The 18,899-nt window shown below is 29.6% G+C and overlaps 2 protein-coding genes across 3 annotated transcripts; both read left to right on the top strand.

Annotated features, from left to right (window-relative positions):
- Window positions 1-2,414: 2,414 nt before the first annotated feature.
- LOC129307941 (probable enoyl-CoA hydratase 1, peroxisomal) lies at window positions 2,415-5,487 on the top strand. 2 transcript variants are annotated; one of them, XM_054948892.1, is made up of 3 exons: window positions 2,415-2,972; window positions 3,147-3,438; window positions 5,072-5,487. In XM_054948892.1, the coding sequence occupies exons 1-3, from the start codon at window positions 2,536-2,538 to the stop codon at window positions 5,171-5,173; spliced, it is 831 nt and encodes a 276-aa protein (XP_054804867.1). In that variant the 5' UTR covers window positions 2,415-2,535; the 3' UTR covers window positions 5,174-5,487. The 2 variants fall into 2 exon arrangements, with proteins under 2 accessions (XP_054804867.1, XP_054804868.1); XM_054948893.1 differs by having other exon boundaries at window positions 2,419-2,972; window positions 3,156-3,438.
- A 10,670-nt stretch (window positions 5,488-16,157) lies between these two features.
- Window positions 16,158-16,850, top strand: LOC129308442 (la-related protein 1C-like). The gene has a single exon (XM_054949552.1). The coding sequence runs from the start codon at window positions 16,158-16,160 to the stop codon at window positions 16,848-16,850; it is 693 nt and encodes a 230-aa protein (XP_054805527.1).
- The last annotated feature ends 2,049 nt before the right edge of the window (window positions 16,851-18,899 follow it).

Below are 18,899 nucleotides of genomic sequence, written 5' to 3'. Positions count from 1 at the left end.
TCATTCAAAACTAGCATAAGCTCTTTTTTTGAACATAAACATTACAAAGTAAAATGAAGTCAAAAGTACTAATTAAAGATAAACATTCCTATCATGTGGCAGCAGGGTTGTTCTCTGAACCATGTTTCTCAAGGAGCTAGTGATCCTTGCATTTGTTCCCTTCTCAAAGCTCCATTAGTCATTCCTGCGGCATTTAAAATAGGACTGAGACAATGTCTTCATAATCTTTTTGAATGTTGTGGTTTATTTTGAGTATAAAATAACCCGAGTGAGTGGATTTTCATAATCAATATTTATCATCCCTCTATAAATATTATTAAATGATACTATAACATGCTTGAGGAAGGAGTAAACATATATTGAAACATACAAAAATATAAGAAGAAAAAAAATCAATTAAAAGCTTTCAACTATATTTTTTTTAAATCGAACCCATCATAGTATAAATAATAGATTAAAGTGATGCCAAAATTTTAAATGAACCCTCATCTTTTTTTAATTTCTTAACTTCATGCATATTTTAAAAAAAATATTAAAAACAACATGCGATTCAAAATTTGTTGTCCATTGCATATTAGTAATGTAAGAAATAACATATTTTATTTTATAATTGTTTATTCTTATATATATTAAGAACAAAAGCAATACTTATTTTATCTCATAATGGTTTACCTCATAGTTGTCAAACTTTTCAGTTTGCTCTTTGAATTTAATATTTTATATTTTTAATTTATAAAATCATCTGAACTTATTTATAAACTTAAACTAAATACAAATTTAATTAAACTCATAACTTTACTTTCAAGTTTATTACTTTTACATTTATAGCTTACAAAATTAAGTTGACCAATTTATAAATTCGAATTAGATATAAAGTTAGTTAAATTTATTAAGTTCGTTGATTTTTTTTTTCAATTTGAGAAAGTTAAATATATACTATAAAAAATTTGGTTAATAAAAGTTAAAGGATCTGGTTAAAAGAAAAAAAAGGTAAAAACTAATATTAACAAAAAAAGAAGAAAAAAATACTAAGTTTCCCTATTTTAAAATTTATATATTTTGTATGATAATTTATTAATGTAGATGGGTTTAATTTCAATATTTTATATTTTAAATATATTTTAATCAAATTATGGTTATATTTTATATTTTAATTATTTAATAATCAATTTTAATGGATATTTATTAATAGAGGCAAACTATTATGAGTTCATGATTTGAGTTTGCAATCCAAGTTTATATCTTTATCATGTATTTATTTGAACTCGTTAGTTTTCACCTCATTTGATTTAAAATTTTAGTGTAAATAATCATGCAAAAAATCCTCCTTTTGTTAAGACATATAAAATATTTTTAATCTATCTTTAAACTAATCCTATTTTTTTATATTTATCTTTATTAAATTGGGTGTTTCACCCTAAAATATATATATATAATGATTTATTCAATAGGAACAAGTTTGATAAAAAAAAGTAATTATTACACCTTAAAAAATTAAAAACATCTTACATTTTTTAATATTAAACTTTTCAAAAAATGCTATACATTTTTGAATGGAAGGAATATTTAGCAAGAGTTTTAAAAACTGAATCGATTATTGAACCATACTAGCTATTGGTTCATGGTTCATTGGTTCAACCGTGTGATTGAACCGGTTGACATTAAATTAATATATTTTTAATTTATATATCATAATTAAATAAGAAATATATGCAAATATTTATATTTTTAAAAAATTAATAAATGTTTTGTAAAATGATATATTATTAATGAATACATGATTAACATTAATTATTCTTGGCTATTCTTTGTTTAAATTAATTTTTTTAAATTTTTAAATAATTTAAACTGATTTTTAAGGGAATAATTCATTTTTTTAATCGATGTTTCTGATTTTTGATTGATCTCTTTTTATTGTTGACTAGTTTTCTTTTGGCTGATTTTAAAAAGTTAACCAAACAGGATTAAAAGTCAATTCGATTTAATTTTAAAAACACTGGTATTTAGTAATTTAAAACTTCATGAAAATTAAAATTTTTAATAAAATATTATATCTTAAAATTTATTACCTCATACATCATGTATAGTTATAAGTTGCTCAAAAAAATTTAAAATTTAAAAATAAAATAAAAAATCTAAAATAATTTTATAAAATTAAAAAAAAGAGCTAAAATAAAAGTATGACTAAAAAAATTTTTTATGTTGTTAATTATTTTTTAAAATATGGTTTTAAAAATTTATGATTAAAAATATTTTTTAAGAAAAATGATTTGAAAAACAGTAAAAATATTATGTATAATTGCTTTTTAGTTTCGGAAATATAAAGGAAAATTAATTTTACTATACATTATACTTCACCGCTATAATAATAAAAGAATAGAGTAGTAGATAAGGACTGATTGAGGGGATGAAGATCAGCCCTCTGGCAACCTCGTTAATTGTTTACACACCTCACGACGCAATCATAATGAGACGACGTAGCGACGCAATCGGATCGTATCTCGTTCAAAGCTCGAACCGTGCAGAGATACTGGCATGCGAAATTCGAATCGCCGAAATATGGAATTGTCGTCGTCGGAGAAGAAGCTCATCCTCGTCCAGTGCGATCCAAACGGCGTCGCTCTGATCACGATCAATCGTCCTGGTTCTCTGAACTCGTTGACCAGGTCGATGATGGTTGACGTGGCCCAAGCATTCAAGAGGCTGGACGGGGATGATTCGGTGCGAGTAATCATATTGACTGGCTCTGGTCGAGCATTCTGTTCAGGTGTGGACCTGACCGCGGCGGAGGATGTTTTCAAGGGTGACGTGAAAGACATTGAGTCCGATACGGTCGCTCAAATGGAGCGCTGCCGCAAGCCGATTATCGGGGCCATTGGAGGGTTTGCCGTGACGGCTGGATTCGAGATTGCGCTGGCTTGTGACATTCTGATTGCTTCGAAAGGAGCTAAGTTCATAGATACCCATGCGAGGTTCGTTTAGAATTTATATTCTTTTAATTTAGTAAATTAGAGACTGATTTCTTATAAGGTGATTTGGATTCATCCATGTTTGTGCTGATTTTTATTTTGAAGTTATAGGGAAACCTTCTTGCGCCCGATCCTCTAGTCTACTAAATTGATTTGGAATTGACCTGATGGAACTAGAAATTGCAGGTTTGGGATTTTTCCTTCATGGGGTCTCTCTCAGAAGCTTTCACGAATTATAGGACCCAATAAAGCCCATGAAGTATCTCTTACAGCAACTCCTCTGACAGCAGAAGTAGCTGAAAAGCTGGGTCTTGTGAACCATGTTGTTGAAGAAGATGAAGTTTTGAGGAAAGCTCGAGAAATTGCGGGTCTCATTTTAAAAAATAATCAGGGCATGGTGTTGAGGTACAAGTCAGTCATAAATGATGGCCTAAAGCTAGACCTTGGTCGTGCTCTTTCTCTGGAAAAGGTTAGATATCTATCATTACGTCTATGTAAATAAGATGGATCGAAGCTTGAAACTAGATCATTTCAAGTTGATTTGGTCCTCTGAAGGAGGGCCTTATCAAAGTAGACTGTGGTCTTTGTTGTAGTATATGTTTGATTGGTGCTGAGAGTTCTAGAAGATTAATTAACTGTTACTGTTGTGAAGTTCACATGCAAGTCTACTTTTCTTTATGCTATGGTCATGTTATAGCAGTTACACTTGAATCAAAATGCTGTATTGCTCAGATCGTTAACTTTAGAATTTGGCCCCTTGAAATTAAATACCACTGATTTAATGAACTATGGGCTACAAGATAAAATGGTGAAATTTTGTGTAGAAAGAGTTGGGTAGAGTTGATATGGGAATTAGAAGCAGAACCCACTGAATTCCCCTTACGAAAATACCCTTATCCTTTGGTAATGTGGTGAGTGCGCAACAAAAAAGAACACAGATTTACTCGCACCTCTGCTTGCTCTTTTCCTCCTTTCCCTAAAGTCCCTCTCTGTTTATTTTTTCTTCTGTAGAATGCGAGGAGGTCACTTGAGCGTTAATCTCACTGCATTCACCTATTTAAAGAATTAAAAGAGTACAATTGATGTGAGATTAAATTTCAGACACACAATCTAATTCTTAATGTACCTTCACGAACTCCAAAATATTTAGTTCAGATTCATCTCGATTCTTGAAATGCACTTTCTTTGAACTCTAGTTGCAGACTTGCAGTGCACATATGGAAATATATCTGTGCTTAATTGAGCTTCCTAACTTACTGTGATGTAAGAATGTTCCTTTAATAACTTGTTTGCTTAGCCATCGGTTGTTGTTTAGATGTTTTTTCTTTCAGAATTTTACTACTTATTCGGTTGTTATGTCACATTTTATTGTGTTCTAAAACTCCCTAGGATTTTTTTGTCTGCTGAGCATGTTTTAGCACTGAAAGCTCTGTCTCTGTTCATTTTTGAGACATGCATGCTTTATGCTCGCTTGGGGTTTGCTGTTGACTACTAAGAAATCAAAATTGCAGTAGATTTCCTTATTTAATGCTTGAAAGAGCAAATGGTGCAGATGTGTAGGAAATCCTTTTGGATCATTTTCCCTGGCTATATCACCTCCTTGTTTAAATTGAAATCAACCGTTAATTATTTTCAAACTTGTAATTCAACCATGCGCAAACTCTTTGGAGGAGCTTTTAATATCAATTTAATGATGTATCAATTTGATGGAATGATGTCACTGACCACAGTTTTCTTATGGATAATTGCAAGTTTTCCCCCATTCCTCTTGGTTATATAGATATGCTTGCAGTTTTGCATTGTTGATTGTTGATAGACAATACTAATGTCTGATTCTAAGTATTAGGAATCATCAAGTATAATAATATATAATTATATTTTAAGCTGAAAATTCTGGGGACTTCACTATCTCTTTGCACCACTCATTTCTCTATCTCATGCATGTTGAACACATTGCATTCTTGATCTCCCTGTAATCCTCCTCAATTTTTTCACATTCATTTTGCCAATCTTCCTCGTCTACCCATTGGTAGCTTTACGCTGTGCAAAGCCTAGCTGTTCCATAAGTTTCACGAAGTTCTCTATGTATTTGTGAATTTCAGGAGAGGGCTCATGAGTATTACAATGGAATGACGAAGGAGCAATTCAGAATGATGCAGGAATTCATAGCAGGTCGAAGTTCAAAGAAACAATCCAAATTGTAGGCTTACCTTGTACTCCTTTCTCATGCTGTCAGAATGATGTTGGTTGCCCCAGGAGGTGGATCTTGCAGTCACAAATGGAAGATACAAAATCAGCACTCATAGTTTATCATCCTAAAACGAACTACATTCCTTGCAATACTTGTTTGGTTTTCAAGAAATAGGTTCTTTCTCGAGTCATTTCTTAAATATTTTATTTTTCTAATTTATTAAGTGGTTGTATATTGTCTTGGTATGTGTACTGCCATGAAATGGGGTTGGCAGATGATGTAGTCTCTGCAATGCACGTCAAAATAAGCTTCTTCTTTTTTTTTTTAGATTAGAAAAGGCAAGCCTAAGGCTTGAAAAAGTATCACTAGAGCAGCCTGATCAGGCTCTTAAGCTTATCTATAGTTAACACGCCCACCAGGGACTTGAGAGGTAAGAGTGATTTCCAATCCAGTCCATGACCTTGCTTAGTCAAAACATCAGCACAGCGCAAGACTTCTAGGTATGGTTGGTGAATCTTAACCTTAATGTTGCGATATATGAGGTCACAGATAGTATTAATTACATTTCTTCAAGGATGATGTGGGCCTCCATCTCTAGGGAGCTTGTGCTTTGCTTCTAAGGTAACGTTTGGTGCGCAGAATTGAGGAAGTGGATTGGATTTGGAATTAGGTAATATCAAGTTTTTATGTTTGGTAGGTGAAAATGGCAAATTTATTAAGTCCAATCCTATCTTAGTAGGACTACCCTAGTGTTGGAAAATTAATCTGAGGATTAAAAATTTTCAGAGTAAATTGCCCTTTTATACCATACCCCTCTCTCATCTATGTCATCTTCTGTCTCCACCTTTGCCATCGACAATGATGTTTTACCCCTTGTTGGTGGTGTTGTCTTCAAGTAATGGTAATGTTCAATTGCCATCTTCCACCCATAACTTCAATGTTCCACCTTCCTTGTGTACTCTTCATCCATTGTAGATGCATTGAAGGCTTCTCCCTCAGCAACCTTAACATCGCCCATAGTTCTTCCTCTTCCTTCCACGTCGTTGTAGACAATGATGGCATTGGTTGATTTCAAAATTGAGACATCAACTATGAAGTAGAGAGATATTCATCGAGCCTCAATTCCTTGATGAGGTACACAATGGCAACAAAATTTAGGTAGTTCAAATTTTCCTTTTTCTTGGTCTAGATCTAGTCGATTGCCTTGTTGCATCATGTTTTACTACCTAGTTACAATCGCTTATCTGACTTCCTTGGAAGATTCAGATTTGAGGATTTGTGGAGATTGAGGTATGGCTGGAAAAGGAATAGATAATTGTGAAGACACAAATTGGAGCGTTTGATCCATGGGGTTGAAGAGGAAGAAGATGACGATTAAGAGCGGTGAAGGACAATGGTTGGAGAGTGAGATAGTGGCCAAAGAGGAGCAACAGTGGCCTTTTGCACTGTCATGATCATTCTTTTGGGGAGAAGGAGAGTGATCACTGTGTTAGATGAGGGGCAGGATTACAATTTTTTCTTTTGAATTTTATGGGGTATTTTAATTTTTTCATAATTTATGTTTAATTGTAAAGGAAAATGAATGGTAAGTATTCCCGACAAATATTATTCTATATTAAATATGATTTTAAAGCCTTATCTTCACTTTTAATATCTTAATCTCATTATCAATCACAGTCCCTTTAAATTGAGACTTGTGCACTAAAAAAAGTCTCAGAGGAAAGTTAGATTTTGGAGTACACCAAATTAAACTCAAACGCTCTTTCAGTCTTCAAACAAGTTCTCAAAATTCTAGGCCAATTGTAACAAATGTATCTTACTTTTTCAAATTGATAAATAGATTTTTTCAAATTTTTTGAGTATGATATTGTTAATTTTAAATAAAGATAGATATAGCATACTGAAAAATATATTCAATCTAAAGAGGAGATCAAATATAGCATGAGTCTTAAACCATAGATGTTTTGGCCTAAAAATGAAAAGCATAGATGCACGTTCAAGCTAAAACTTGTGATAGAAAAATAGAGCCATGCAACAGTAATCCAGTGCTGCATTTTGAAAGTCATATCTTACATTTCAAACAAAATTATATAAGAAGTTTTGTCGACTTTTATAGAGCTATTCATGCAAACCCAAAACCCAATCAAACCCGAGGCAACTTGGTTGAGAGAAAATTAGCTTGAAAAAATCAAACAGGACCACGCTAGACTATCCAGTCAGACCGAGTTTCAGATTAACTCTTCAAACCAAATGGTTTGGTCCAATCTAGTGTCTTTATCTATTTTTATTTTTTAAATATAAAGTTATGACATTTTCACTCTGTAATGGATATGCAAAACTAAATTGAAACTGAAAATTGAACCAAACCCTAAGCTCTCCTTCTCCACTTTGTCTTAGGCTCTCATAACCGCTTCTAGTGTGATTTATTTATTTAAAGACAAAAAATTATTGATATTTTTAAAGAGAAGAAGGTTTGAAACGAAACAAAAATGAGGTGTGATAAAATGAAACTAAGACGAAAGTATGAAGAATGTATTTCCGGATTGAAGGCGAAGAAGCAAGCAGCAAAGGAGGAGGTGGAGAAAATGGAAACCTAGATGGGAACACGGTGATCACAAACTTCTCGCTGGCCTTGCAGTGATCGTCGATGAACCATTTTCGATCCGAGCTTATCACCATCACAACAACGTTTCCACTCTGCCATCCACTAGAATACTGCAACCTAAGGCCTATCCACTTGTTACAGTTTTTTTACCAATATACTGCAGTTACTAAAAGAAATTACCCAAATACTATGACACATAAAGTATTTACTGAAATGCTATGTCAAAAATCATTCATAGAAAATGAGTTTGTAGTTGTGAACAAGTTGTTCAAGTCAAAAATAATTTTAGAGTTGAAAATTATTTTTTTTATTCAACAAAAAATGAAGGTGAACGATTTTAGCTTTTTTCATTGATGTGATATTTTATTCACTTTTGAGAATCTCTGCAATAGTATTAGATATATATCCGAGTATGAATCTAGTATATTAGTAATGATATTAGATATGCAGTAAGTTTTTTATCTTCTTTAACTATTAGACAACTAATTTGTTTAAGTGTTTCTAAATTATTTGAATAAAAATGATAAGTAAATCATTGTTACTAATATTATAAAGAAATTATTATAAGGTGTATTAAATTAAAAAAATTATTACTAATAAATAAATAACTATTGGGTTTTATGAAAATTAATAATGAATGATTAATATGAATATAAAAGTGAAAATTAATTTACCTCACAAATAGTGACTTTTGATAGTACATTTTGTTTTCCTTCTCATATATTGTAGTCATTGTTATTGTTACATGTTCCTTTTTTTCTTGAAATTCAAGTTTTTCATTTATCTGTGTAATTGACGTATTTAAATCAAATTAAGGTGATTCAACTAAAGAAATCGACCATCAAGGGGTGGCAAATGCTTCATTTGATGTTCTTCAAAAGTAAAAGTATTGTATTCAACCAAAAATAGTACAGGATCATCAAGTAAAGACATAAACGATCCAAATTGAGTAGAAGTGAGTGAGTTGAAAATGGATAATGATGAGGATGACATGTAATGAGACTCAAATTGAGTGAAATTGAGAAAGGTGAAAGGGGTAAATAATAATGATGAGGCTGGCATATAATGAAATTAACTAAAATTTTGAGGCTCTTGTTCCTCTACATTTTCATTTTCAATTGGTTGTTGGGTCGACAAGTAGTCATTATGTCGTTTGTTTAGTCTTTCTCAAAGAATCTATAGATGAAGCAATTCAACTTTTGGTGAAGTAGGTTGAGGGTTCTTGTTAAACTTTTGTTCTCTAATTGTAAGTAAAATGTTGTGTTAGTCTTGAACAACCCTATCTTAATAATCAATGCAATGAGAACATTTTGAACAAGAATTAATCACTAGCTTGTATAACTTATCTATTATGTTAGCTTAAAATAAACAATAATACATTAGATTATAATGGCTTTTTTAAAGGAAAATAGATGGTATAAATGAAAGAAGGTGAAAAACTTATCATATATCCAGTATCATTAATAATATGTTGGATCCATCCTCAGGTACATCTCTAATACTATTGCAAAGATTCTCGAAAGTGAATAAAATGTTACATCAATAAAAAAAGCTAAAATCGCTCACTTAGTGAACAATTTCACTTTTCATTTAATAAAAAAATAATTTTCAAATCTTGAATCGTTCTTGGCTTGAATAACTTGTTTACAACTCCAAATTCATTCCCCATCCAAACAATTTTTGGTGTAGTATTTTAGTAAATACTTTCCATGCTGCATCATTTGTGTAATTTCTTTTAGTTTCTATAGTATATTGGTAAAAAAGCCACTAGGTACATATGGTACATCTTTTTCTTTAGTTATGCTTGTTTTTCCTGTTGTTGATTAACAATTAATAAATAAAACTATATAATATCTCCTCTACTAATCATAATCAACCAATTAAACTCATGGTAAATAAAGGATTAACTCATTTAAGAGATTACCAAGTTTTTATTTAAAAAATCAAGGAGTCTCAAGTTTTCATAATTAAAATGAGTTAAAACCATTTATAAACTCTAATATTAAAGTAAAAACAAGTTAGGGAAACATGTGATACTTTAAAGGAGTAAAAGAGATTGAAAACAGTTGAAAAATATCAAGTTTAATGAACTAAAGGGCAATGCGTACGGCTTGTACACTCTGCACAGCAACATGTTGCTTTTTGTGTCATACATCATGGCTTAGACACTAATACACCATGGTGTGTTGCACATTTTTGAGAGCAAATTTTGCTGTCATTCAACAGCAGAATCGGGCAACCTCTATTGTGTCCTAAATCTTCATCTGACATTCGAATGACATGATCAGGTGTTTATGAAAAGCTCTTTTCATAAATTAGTTAATGATATAGGTTTTACTTTCAAAACAACTCACATCAGAAAGTTGGATATCCAAACATATTTTTACCACTTTTCACAACTTTCACAGATAAAAGGATATCCAAAATGCATAAAAAGTTTCAAAAGCTATTCCTAACACTCAAACAATATTTATTGGACCTAGAACTACTAATATAACACATTATAAGCACACAATCATCAATATAACATAAAATTACTCTTCAACCCCTTTAATAATAAAAATAGAAAGGAGAGGTAATCTATTTGCGTTGCCTCAAAAATCATTTGTTTCATGATCAAAACAACATTTTTACACTTGCACTAGTATTTTGGCCTTATCAACACATATAACTTAACACACACAATCACTTAGGGCCTAAAAGACAATACAAATACTTAAAACAACCAAATATTACAAGTATAAACGAAATGCAACCTATAATTGGTAATAATATTTTAGTACACAAAATAAACATATATTAGAAGTATACAATAGGAATATATTAATTTTTAAGCCTCTTGAGCTTTTTCCCTCTCTATACCAGAGATAAAGCTTATAAAATATTAAAAAAGAGGAGTGAGTCTACGACTCAGTAACTAAGGTAAAATTTACCCTATGCAGTTATATATTAATTGAAATCAAATACATTCATATAAAATCAAATTTTTAAAACATACTTGAACATCTATCATAACTTATTATTCTAGTTACCACATTTTTATCTCACACATGCTAGGTACTTAATCACATGACACTCAGACATATGACCATGACCTGATATATCACACAACTTGCCATAACTTAAAAATGTGTGACATGTCATATAAACTCATAGCCAATGATCAACCAACCTTATACCCTTTTTATTTTCTTCGATTGAAATCGTGGGCTATATCATTGAATAGGACTTTTTCTGTGTGATTGGACTATCCAAGCTCACTAATCGTTAGATATAACTTAGCCAAAGATCACAATACTCACTTTCAAACCAAAGCTTCTCCCACTCTTAAATTTTTAAGGTGTCGTATACCTTAAGCTAATTTTCCTCAATAAACTAGTGAAGATAATTAAGTTTTAGTCTTTTGACAAATTATGGAATAGTGCCTCAACAAACTATGGGACAAGGCTATACCTCATGCACCGGAGGGCATCCTAAATATCATATGAATTTTCTCTACTCCCAATCTCTATGCAAACTCCTGCCCATTGGTTATGCCATATACAATGTTCACTCATTTTTATATTTTCATTTTCTAATCATCATAATCAGTATGTTAGGCTCACGATCGTGTGCTACCTAAGTGAGCATCTAATTTAATTTCACAACATTATTCTCACTTATCACAACAATCCATTTCTTCATTAACCTACATTTACCTCAACACAATAACACATTTCATCTTTCTAAAGGTATATGCATACTCATAGTTCGAAAACTATCTTGATTTCACATTTGCATTACAAGCTAGACATAACATTATGCATATTTGCATTTTTAAAACATAGATTAAATGTAATAATGTGTTTTTCACATTGAAAATCAACTCATGCATGTGACAATCCATATTATCCATAATTAACAATCAATTAACATATAACTACCCATAATTGGGTTCCTCTTATTACTTCAAACCTTTAAAAGGTTAAAAGTTTACCCCTAAATATTCTAAGCTTTTAAACTTGATTTTTCAAGCCAAAATAGTGTCCACGAGTTTAATGTACAATCTACAAATTATAGGATTCATTAATTTGGTCAAATACACATTTTTCAACTCTTTTTCCCCTTTCTAGACTTTTTAATGCCCACATTGTATAAGTTTGGGCCTACCCATTGAGTTTATCAACTCTTTTTAGTCCCTAATAATATTGATGAGCCATTAAATCTAATTAAAGGCATTACATTCTTCCAACAACCCTCATTAATGTTATTTTTGCATAACAATGAGGCCCAACGTAACAATTAAGAGTGCTAAAACTTGATATCTATAGATTTAGGTACTCTAATCTACTCCCATTAACTCCATTTGAGTTAATAAATTTAGACCCATAATCAATATGGACCAAAAAATCATCTTTTACTATTAAACCCTAACAAAAAAAAACTCATAAATGTAAAAGAAAATAGGAGATTAATAAGTGTGATACTTACCTTTGATGTTTGTAGTTTCTAAAATACTCTCAATGTCATCTAAGAGTAAACCCTAGTAGAGCATGGAACGTCTCCCTTGTTTTCTCCTTTCTATTTTTGCCTTAGTTCGTGATTGATAAGCTATAGAAAATGGCCATTCACTATGGCGGACGCATAATATGCCACGGCGCATGGAACAAAAAGGGCCTCCACAAGCGTGTCAACGCACATGCGTAGTGGACCAAGCTACAACGCATGGCACAGTGTCTTCCCTCTTCACTTTTCTTCCTCTTTTCATATTTAGGTGATTTGATTCTTCTTCAGACCTACTTTTATAGCTTAAATCACAATCAAATATGCCAGTTAAACTTCTCTGGTTGTACACCTCACTAACAACTTAATCAATCTAATTAAGCTTAAACAATCAGATTAAAATTTAAGGATGTTACAAATCACGATTATGAGAACTAGACTAGACCAGTCAATTTGACTAGTTGAATCGGCAACAAATCTTGAGTTTGATTTAGTTACGAGAGAAAACTGGCTAATCTGAGAACCGACCATGAACTGCTAGAACCAATTTGAACCTGTCAAAAACCAGTGAAAAAATTGGTTGAATCGTTCCTTTTTTTAATTTTAAAATTTTAATTCATATTTATAAACTATAATTTACACATGTTAATAAAAAACTATAATTTATACATTTTTATACATGATAAGAATTGATAAATGAAGAAAAATGAATAGTTGGCAAAAAATGAAGAAAATTGAATAAATATGCAAGAAATATGTGTAGAATATGTATATATGTATATATTTTAAAGTTATAAATAATAAATTATTAAATAAGCATATATTTTGGATTAAAATGATGAAATATTTATGGATATTATCTTTTTATTTCTTATTATTATGTTTGACATTTAAAAATTCCTTTTTATTAATATATATAGTTATTTATTTATATTTTAAGTATATATTATTAAACATATATAAATTTATTTATGACCGGTTAAATTATGATTTAGCTCATGGTCTAATCATTGAATTGAGAATCGGTACCTTAACTTATTTAATAATTGGTGTGGTTTTTGTAATATTGACCAAAACACATACATGCCTTGTTCATCCATTGCTTTCGCACTGCAAGCCTTGTTCGCATTGCTTTCGTGCAAGTCGCATTGTTGATTGGTTGTGAAACACGCATGAATGCCCAATATGTCGATTTCAAATGCCCACAAGTGATGTTGATCACATTTAATCAAAAATTAGCTACTTAGATTATATTCATTCATCAAATTTAGTTATTTATGATGTCCATGTAATATGGATTGAAATTAATGTTGCTTTTATTTTTATTTGTTCGCCTTCTCTTTCCCCCTCTATCATTGTTGCATTTTTTATATAGTTGAAGTATAAATCTATTCCGAATGTGCAATTGATATCTTAATATTTTAAAAGGCTTATTAATGTTGCCCTAATTTTTTAAAAAAAAATTAGACAATTTCGCATTGAGTTAGCTAACTAAAGATGTTTACAATTAGTTGACCTTTAGATTCTAGTAGGCCTTACTTGTGATTTTTTTTATTATGATGGCCTTAATTGAGATATTCAAAATTAAAAGACTCAATTAATATTATTTTAATATATTTCGTTGATTAGAAATTGGAAAAATACAACAGCATAAATGATAATCAAGTTTCTTAAAATGTCACAATTCCTCTTGAGTCCTTGGATATCCTTCTGACATTAATAATTTTAAATTAAATGACTATATTAATATTGCAAGACCATCAACTTACTCTAGCCCCATCAACAGCAATCACAACATGGCCATTTGGAAACTTTGAATAAAATTTATTGACTAAGAGTTTAATAGAATTATAGCATTTCAAGATATTAAGATTTTACTGTTATTTTTTCATTATTAAATGAGGCTTTGCTTGCATTTTTTTTAAACTTGAAAAATATAATAATTTATGTGTGCCCAAGAAATCAAGAATGTTTTTTTTTTTTGGCCAACTGAAATCAAGAATGTTTAATCAATTTAATGCGCTAAAAAATGGGAGGTTTCCTCAGTTATTTCAATTTTCATGTACTCCCGCGGTCTAGAAATACAAGTTGTGACAGTGAACTTTCATGGTAAGAAATAAAGAAATTTAAGGGAACAAGAGGTGGAAAATAGCAATACAACAATCATAATTATCAAACTCTCAAATTAATTCTCTGAATTTAATATTTTAAATTTATAAAACTGTGTTAACTCACAAATAAACTTGAATTAAATACAAAATTAATTAAACTTGTGAGTTTACCTCCAAGTTTATCGCTTTTACATTTTCAACTTATAAAATCATGTTAACTAATTTATAAAATTAGACTAAATATAAACTTAATTAAACTTATTGACCTTATTTTTTTTTAAGTTAAATAAGTTAAGTATATATTATGAAGAATTTGATTTATAAAAGTTATAGGACTTGGTTCAAAATAAAAAAAATTTAAAATATAAAAAATAATATCAATAAAAATAAAAAACAAAAATACTAAAAATAAGTTTTCCTATTTTAAAATTTATATATTTTATGTATGATAATTTATCAACATAAATAGGTTTAATTTCAATTATTTATATTTTAATGATTATTTATTAATAAAAATAAACTCTTATGATTTTACAAAATAAATTTATGATTTAAATTTACATTTCTATTATGAATTTATTTCAACTTATAAATTTAACAATCTTGACTACAATAATTTAATTTCACCTCATTAAGAATTGGGCTCGAAATGGGTCAAACATTTCACCCAGTTCATTAAAGTCCAATTCATGACATGTCAGCAGGGCCATTGGACTTGCTTTGGATGGATATTGAACTTATCAGGAGTTCCGAAAGGCCTTCAGGAAAAACATTGCTTAGTCAAAAATTTATTTTACATGCACGTACCAGTCAAAATAGCTCAGTTTTTAATGCGCTAAAAGATTTGGTCCGGGAAAAAGTAAAAGAATGTTAAAAAATAAATAGAAAGTGAAAAAGGAGAAGAGAACAGAAAAAGAAATTAAAAAGAACGCAGTCCTATATACATATACATTTTTTATTCGTTTTTGTTATTTTCAGCACCGGGGCTTTACATTAGCCAACAGAGGCTTCCTCGCGTGGCCGCCGAACACCTTCCTTCGCCTTCGCTTTTTGCTAACTTATATGCGTATTACTTATCTAACCGTGCGCATCCTTATCAAATAGATAAATATGAGGGAGTTAGATAAAATTTTTTGACCTTATTTTATCACGATTAATTAAAATAGATAAACATGAGGGAGTTAGATAAATTTTTTATATCATTTTTAAACTTAAAATTGATTGAATCAAATTTATTATAAAAATATACTGAATAAGATTTGATTTAAATTTAAGTTATCATACTTTATCATGATAAAGAAACAACTCCCTTCTTTATTAAAAAAAAAAACCCATACTTGAACTAATATTTATCTATAACATTTTCAACTCCAGCTCAAATGATTATCCGTATAAAATATTCATAACATGATTTAAAATTATCTAAGAATAAAAATAATTTAAAATATTTTAAAATGTTTAAAAAGCCTATTAATTATGCAATTTTATATCCATGAAAAATTAATAAAATGTAGTTTATCATTTTAAACAAAGATAAAGTTATTAGATATACATCTAATTGAAATTAATTTAAACTAATATAATATAACATATTATATATCTTATCTATAAAATAAGATAACTTTCCTTTTTCTTTTCCCCTTATAAACATCCAATAGGATAACATTCTAGTCCTATTAGGATGCTTAATTAATAGCCCTTAAGATCTATATAAAGAGATGGTTAATGAATGTCTTTCTTCATAATTATTGCTGCTTGAAGTTACTCTTTCTCAATCACTTATTTCTCTCATATCAATTATGTCTTTATCTCGTCGTAGTACATCACATGTTCCTCACCGTGTTCATCATGGCACTCAGCCTCTAGCTTCAAATCATTCTCATCCCAATAATTTTTGTAATGTTGATCCAAATTTCTGTGATCTTTCTTATAATAATTTTGTTAACAACCATCCTCTTCCCATCATGCCGCCATGTTATGAATATCCTCACACGGGAAATTTTCCTATTATTCCTTCTGTACCTCCTCATCAACGACCTAATCATAATTATTATCCGATCACTCCTTGTCATTATTTTGTTCCTCAATTCCCTCAAACATTAGTATGTTCGAGTGTTCAAAGACCACTACCACCAGAAGACCTAGAGTTGTACCCTAAGATTGTGAAGCAGATAGAGTACTATTTTAGTAAACAAAATCTAGTGGGAGACATATTCTTGAGGAAGAAGATGGATAGACAAGGTTGGGTTGATGTGTTCGTGATCGCTGAATTCAGAAGAATGAAACAGTTGACTCAAAATGTACATCATATATTGGAAGCACTTGCTACTTCTGATCTTGTGCAAGTAAAAGGTTACAAGATGAGAGTGCGATACAACTGGAAGAAATGGATCCTTCCTCCAAATTATCTTAGTAATGGCGTTGAAGAGCTGACCCAACAAGTCCAGAGGATCTCCATAGGAAATACTACCAACAATGACCAACAAGATTAATAAGATTAATAGCAAGCTAATCTAATCTTGAACGTTTTTTTTTTTTTTCTGGGGTCAGGTTGAAGAATTTCAATTCTTACGGATAGTCTTGTAGTCTAGTGATATTTCATTTATTTTTGTTAGTGTCAAATAATCAATCACCAGTTTGATCTCATGTGTTCTTGGACTTGATAAAGGAAGAGTTTCAATTCCTAAGGAAAAGAACGAGGACATTATAAGATAATCATATTTTTTGAATCTTAATTAGCTGGCTTAAGTTTTTATTCTTAGCTATTTTTTATAAGAATTGTTAGCTACCTTATGTGTTTTGTTTTTGTAATGGGTTGGTAAGACTTAATATTTAATTTGATTATACTGCTATTATAATTCAGAATCTCTGAAAGATATGACCACATTAAATATTCAATCATATTTTGAATATAATATTGTAAAACAAAAGAAGTTTTGTGGACCTTTGTAGTCGGAGTGGTTATGTGGAATTTATGGAATATTTTTTACTTATCAAATTATTTTATTAATTTAAAAATAAAGAGGAAATTTTGTTGCTCTGATTGCTATATATGTAATTCTATTGTCCATTGACTATCATGTACCAAATATTTGTTTGATTGAAGCGCATTATTATCATCACAATTAGATCACGACATGTATACTATAACAAATATTTATTTAAAAATTAATTTAGATAAAAATTAGTCCTCAAAATTAATTAAACATTATTACCTGGGTATGGATATAGTCGGATTTCAATCATGCCATAGTATATATTTATAAATTATAAATTTTCATATGGTCATTTATATATAATATTGAAAAAAAATTCAAACATAAAAGATTTTGCACCGGCTTTACCTATGAAAATGTTAATTCAGGAATTCAAGAATCAACAATGGCGTATAATATTTAATTATCTTATTTTACCGGGAAAAATAATGAACCTTTTTTATTTCGTCAAGGAAAAAATCAAATAATGTTCATCTCATTATTATTTGTAACCCTCAAACTCTAACTTAATTAAACAGCATCATCAGTCAAACATATTCCATAACAAAAAACATCACTTTAAACCCATGTATTTCGTTCGTGTATTGGCATTGGTCCATGTATTTCTTTTTTGATGTTTTTTATCCCTATGTTTTTATTTTTCATTGCTTTAGATTTCTCTAACATCCCTATACTTTGTTCTTGAAAGGATCTAAAACAATAAAAAGTAAAAGTGCAAGAATAAAAAATACTAAAAAAAATATATGGATCAATAGTAAAACAGGAGAAGAGTATAGAGACCCAAAATTAAGTTTTTTTTTCATAAATAACTTAAAAATAATAATCCATTGGTCTTTATTTATAAGAAAATTTTAATTATTTTACACAAATCAATAGAACCAATTCATATTTTTAAAAGTATTCACTGTACTGTTAGTACAAAAAATTATGCATTCTTCTACAAATGAACTTAATTAAGTATTATTTTGTCACACACATGCTTCTTATATACTTATCCTTATCTATTTATTTTTAGCAAAATAGACATTTTCTTTTTATTTAAATAAATCAAGATATGTAAATCTTCTATAGATTAGCTACTATATAACAGCTATTATAATATTAATATTGTTAATATATTAAACTTCACATGTTTTGATTTGATTGAACAAAAAATATATTAAGTATATAAGTTAAGTGCATAAATCTTATCCTTAATTAAAAATATCATTTTAGAGGGATTTTTTTTTACATATATCCATTACTGTTTGTATTTTATAAATTGTTTTATAAATAGAGACACTCAACTATATTTCATATTTGTTTTACAGAATGGGATGGTGTGGTTATTTCTCTCACTGTTTTTGAATATTGCGTTGTTTTGACCATTATGTTTAAGAGATTTAATTATTTTTAGTTTTAAGATGTGTGAATTTATGTGAATTTTTATTTTTTTAATATTTTTTATCATCTTATTATTTTTTATAAAATATAAAATATTTTTTAAAAAGGAAAATTTACAAATCTCAACTTCATCAACAAGTGCACCTTGATTAATGATATTGG

The sequence above is a fragment of the Prosopis cineraria genome, unplaced genomic scaffold, assembly GCF_029017545.1.
Source record: "Prosopis cineraria cultivar Desert tree isolate PC_DT_omini unplaced genomic scaffold, ASM2901754v1 PC4, whole genome shotgun sequence".
Taxonomy (NCBI): domain Eukaryota; kingdom Viridiplantae; phylum Streptophyta; class Magnoliopsida; order Fabales; family Fabaceae; genus Prosopis; species Prosopis cineraria.
This window is presented reverse-complemented; position numbering and strand designations above follow the sequence as displayed.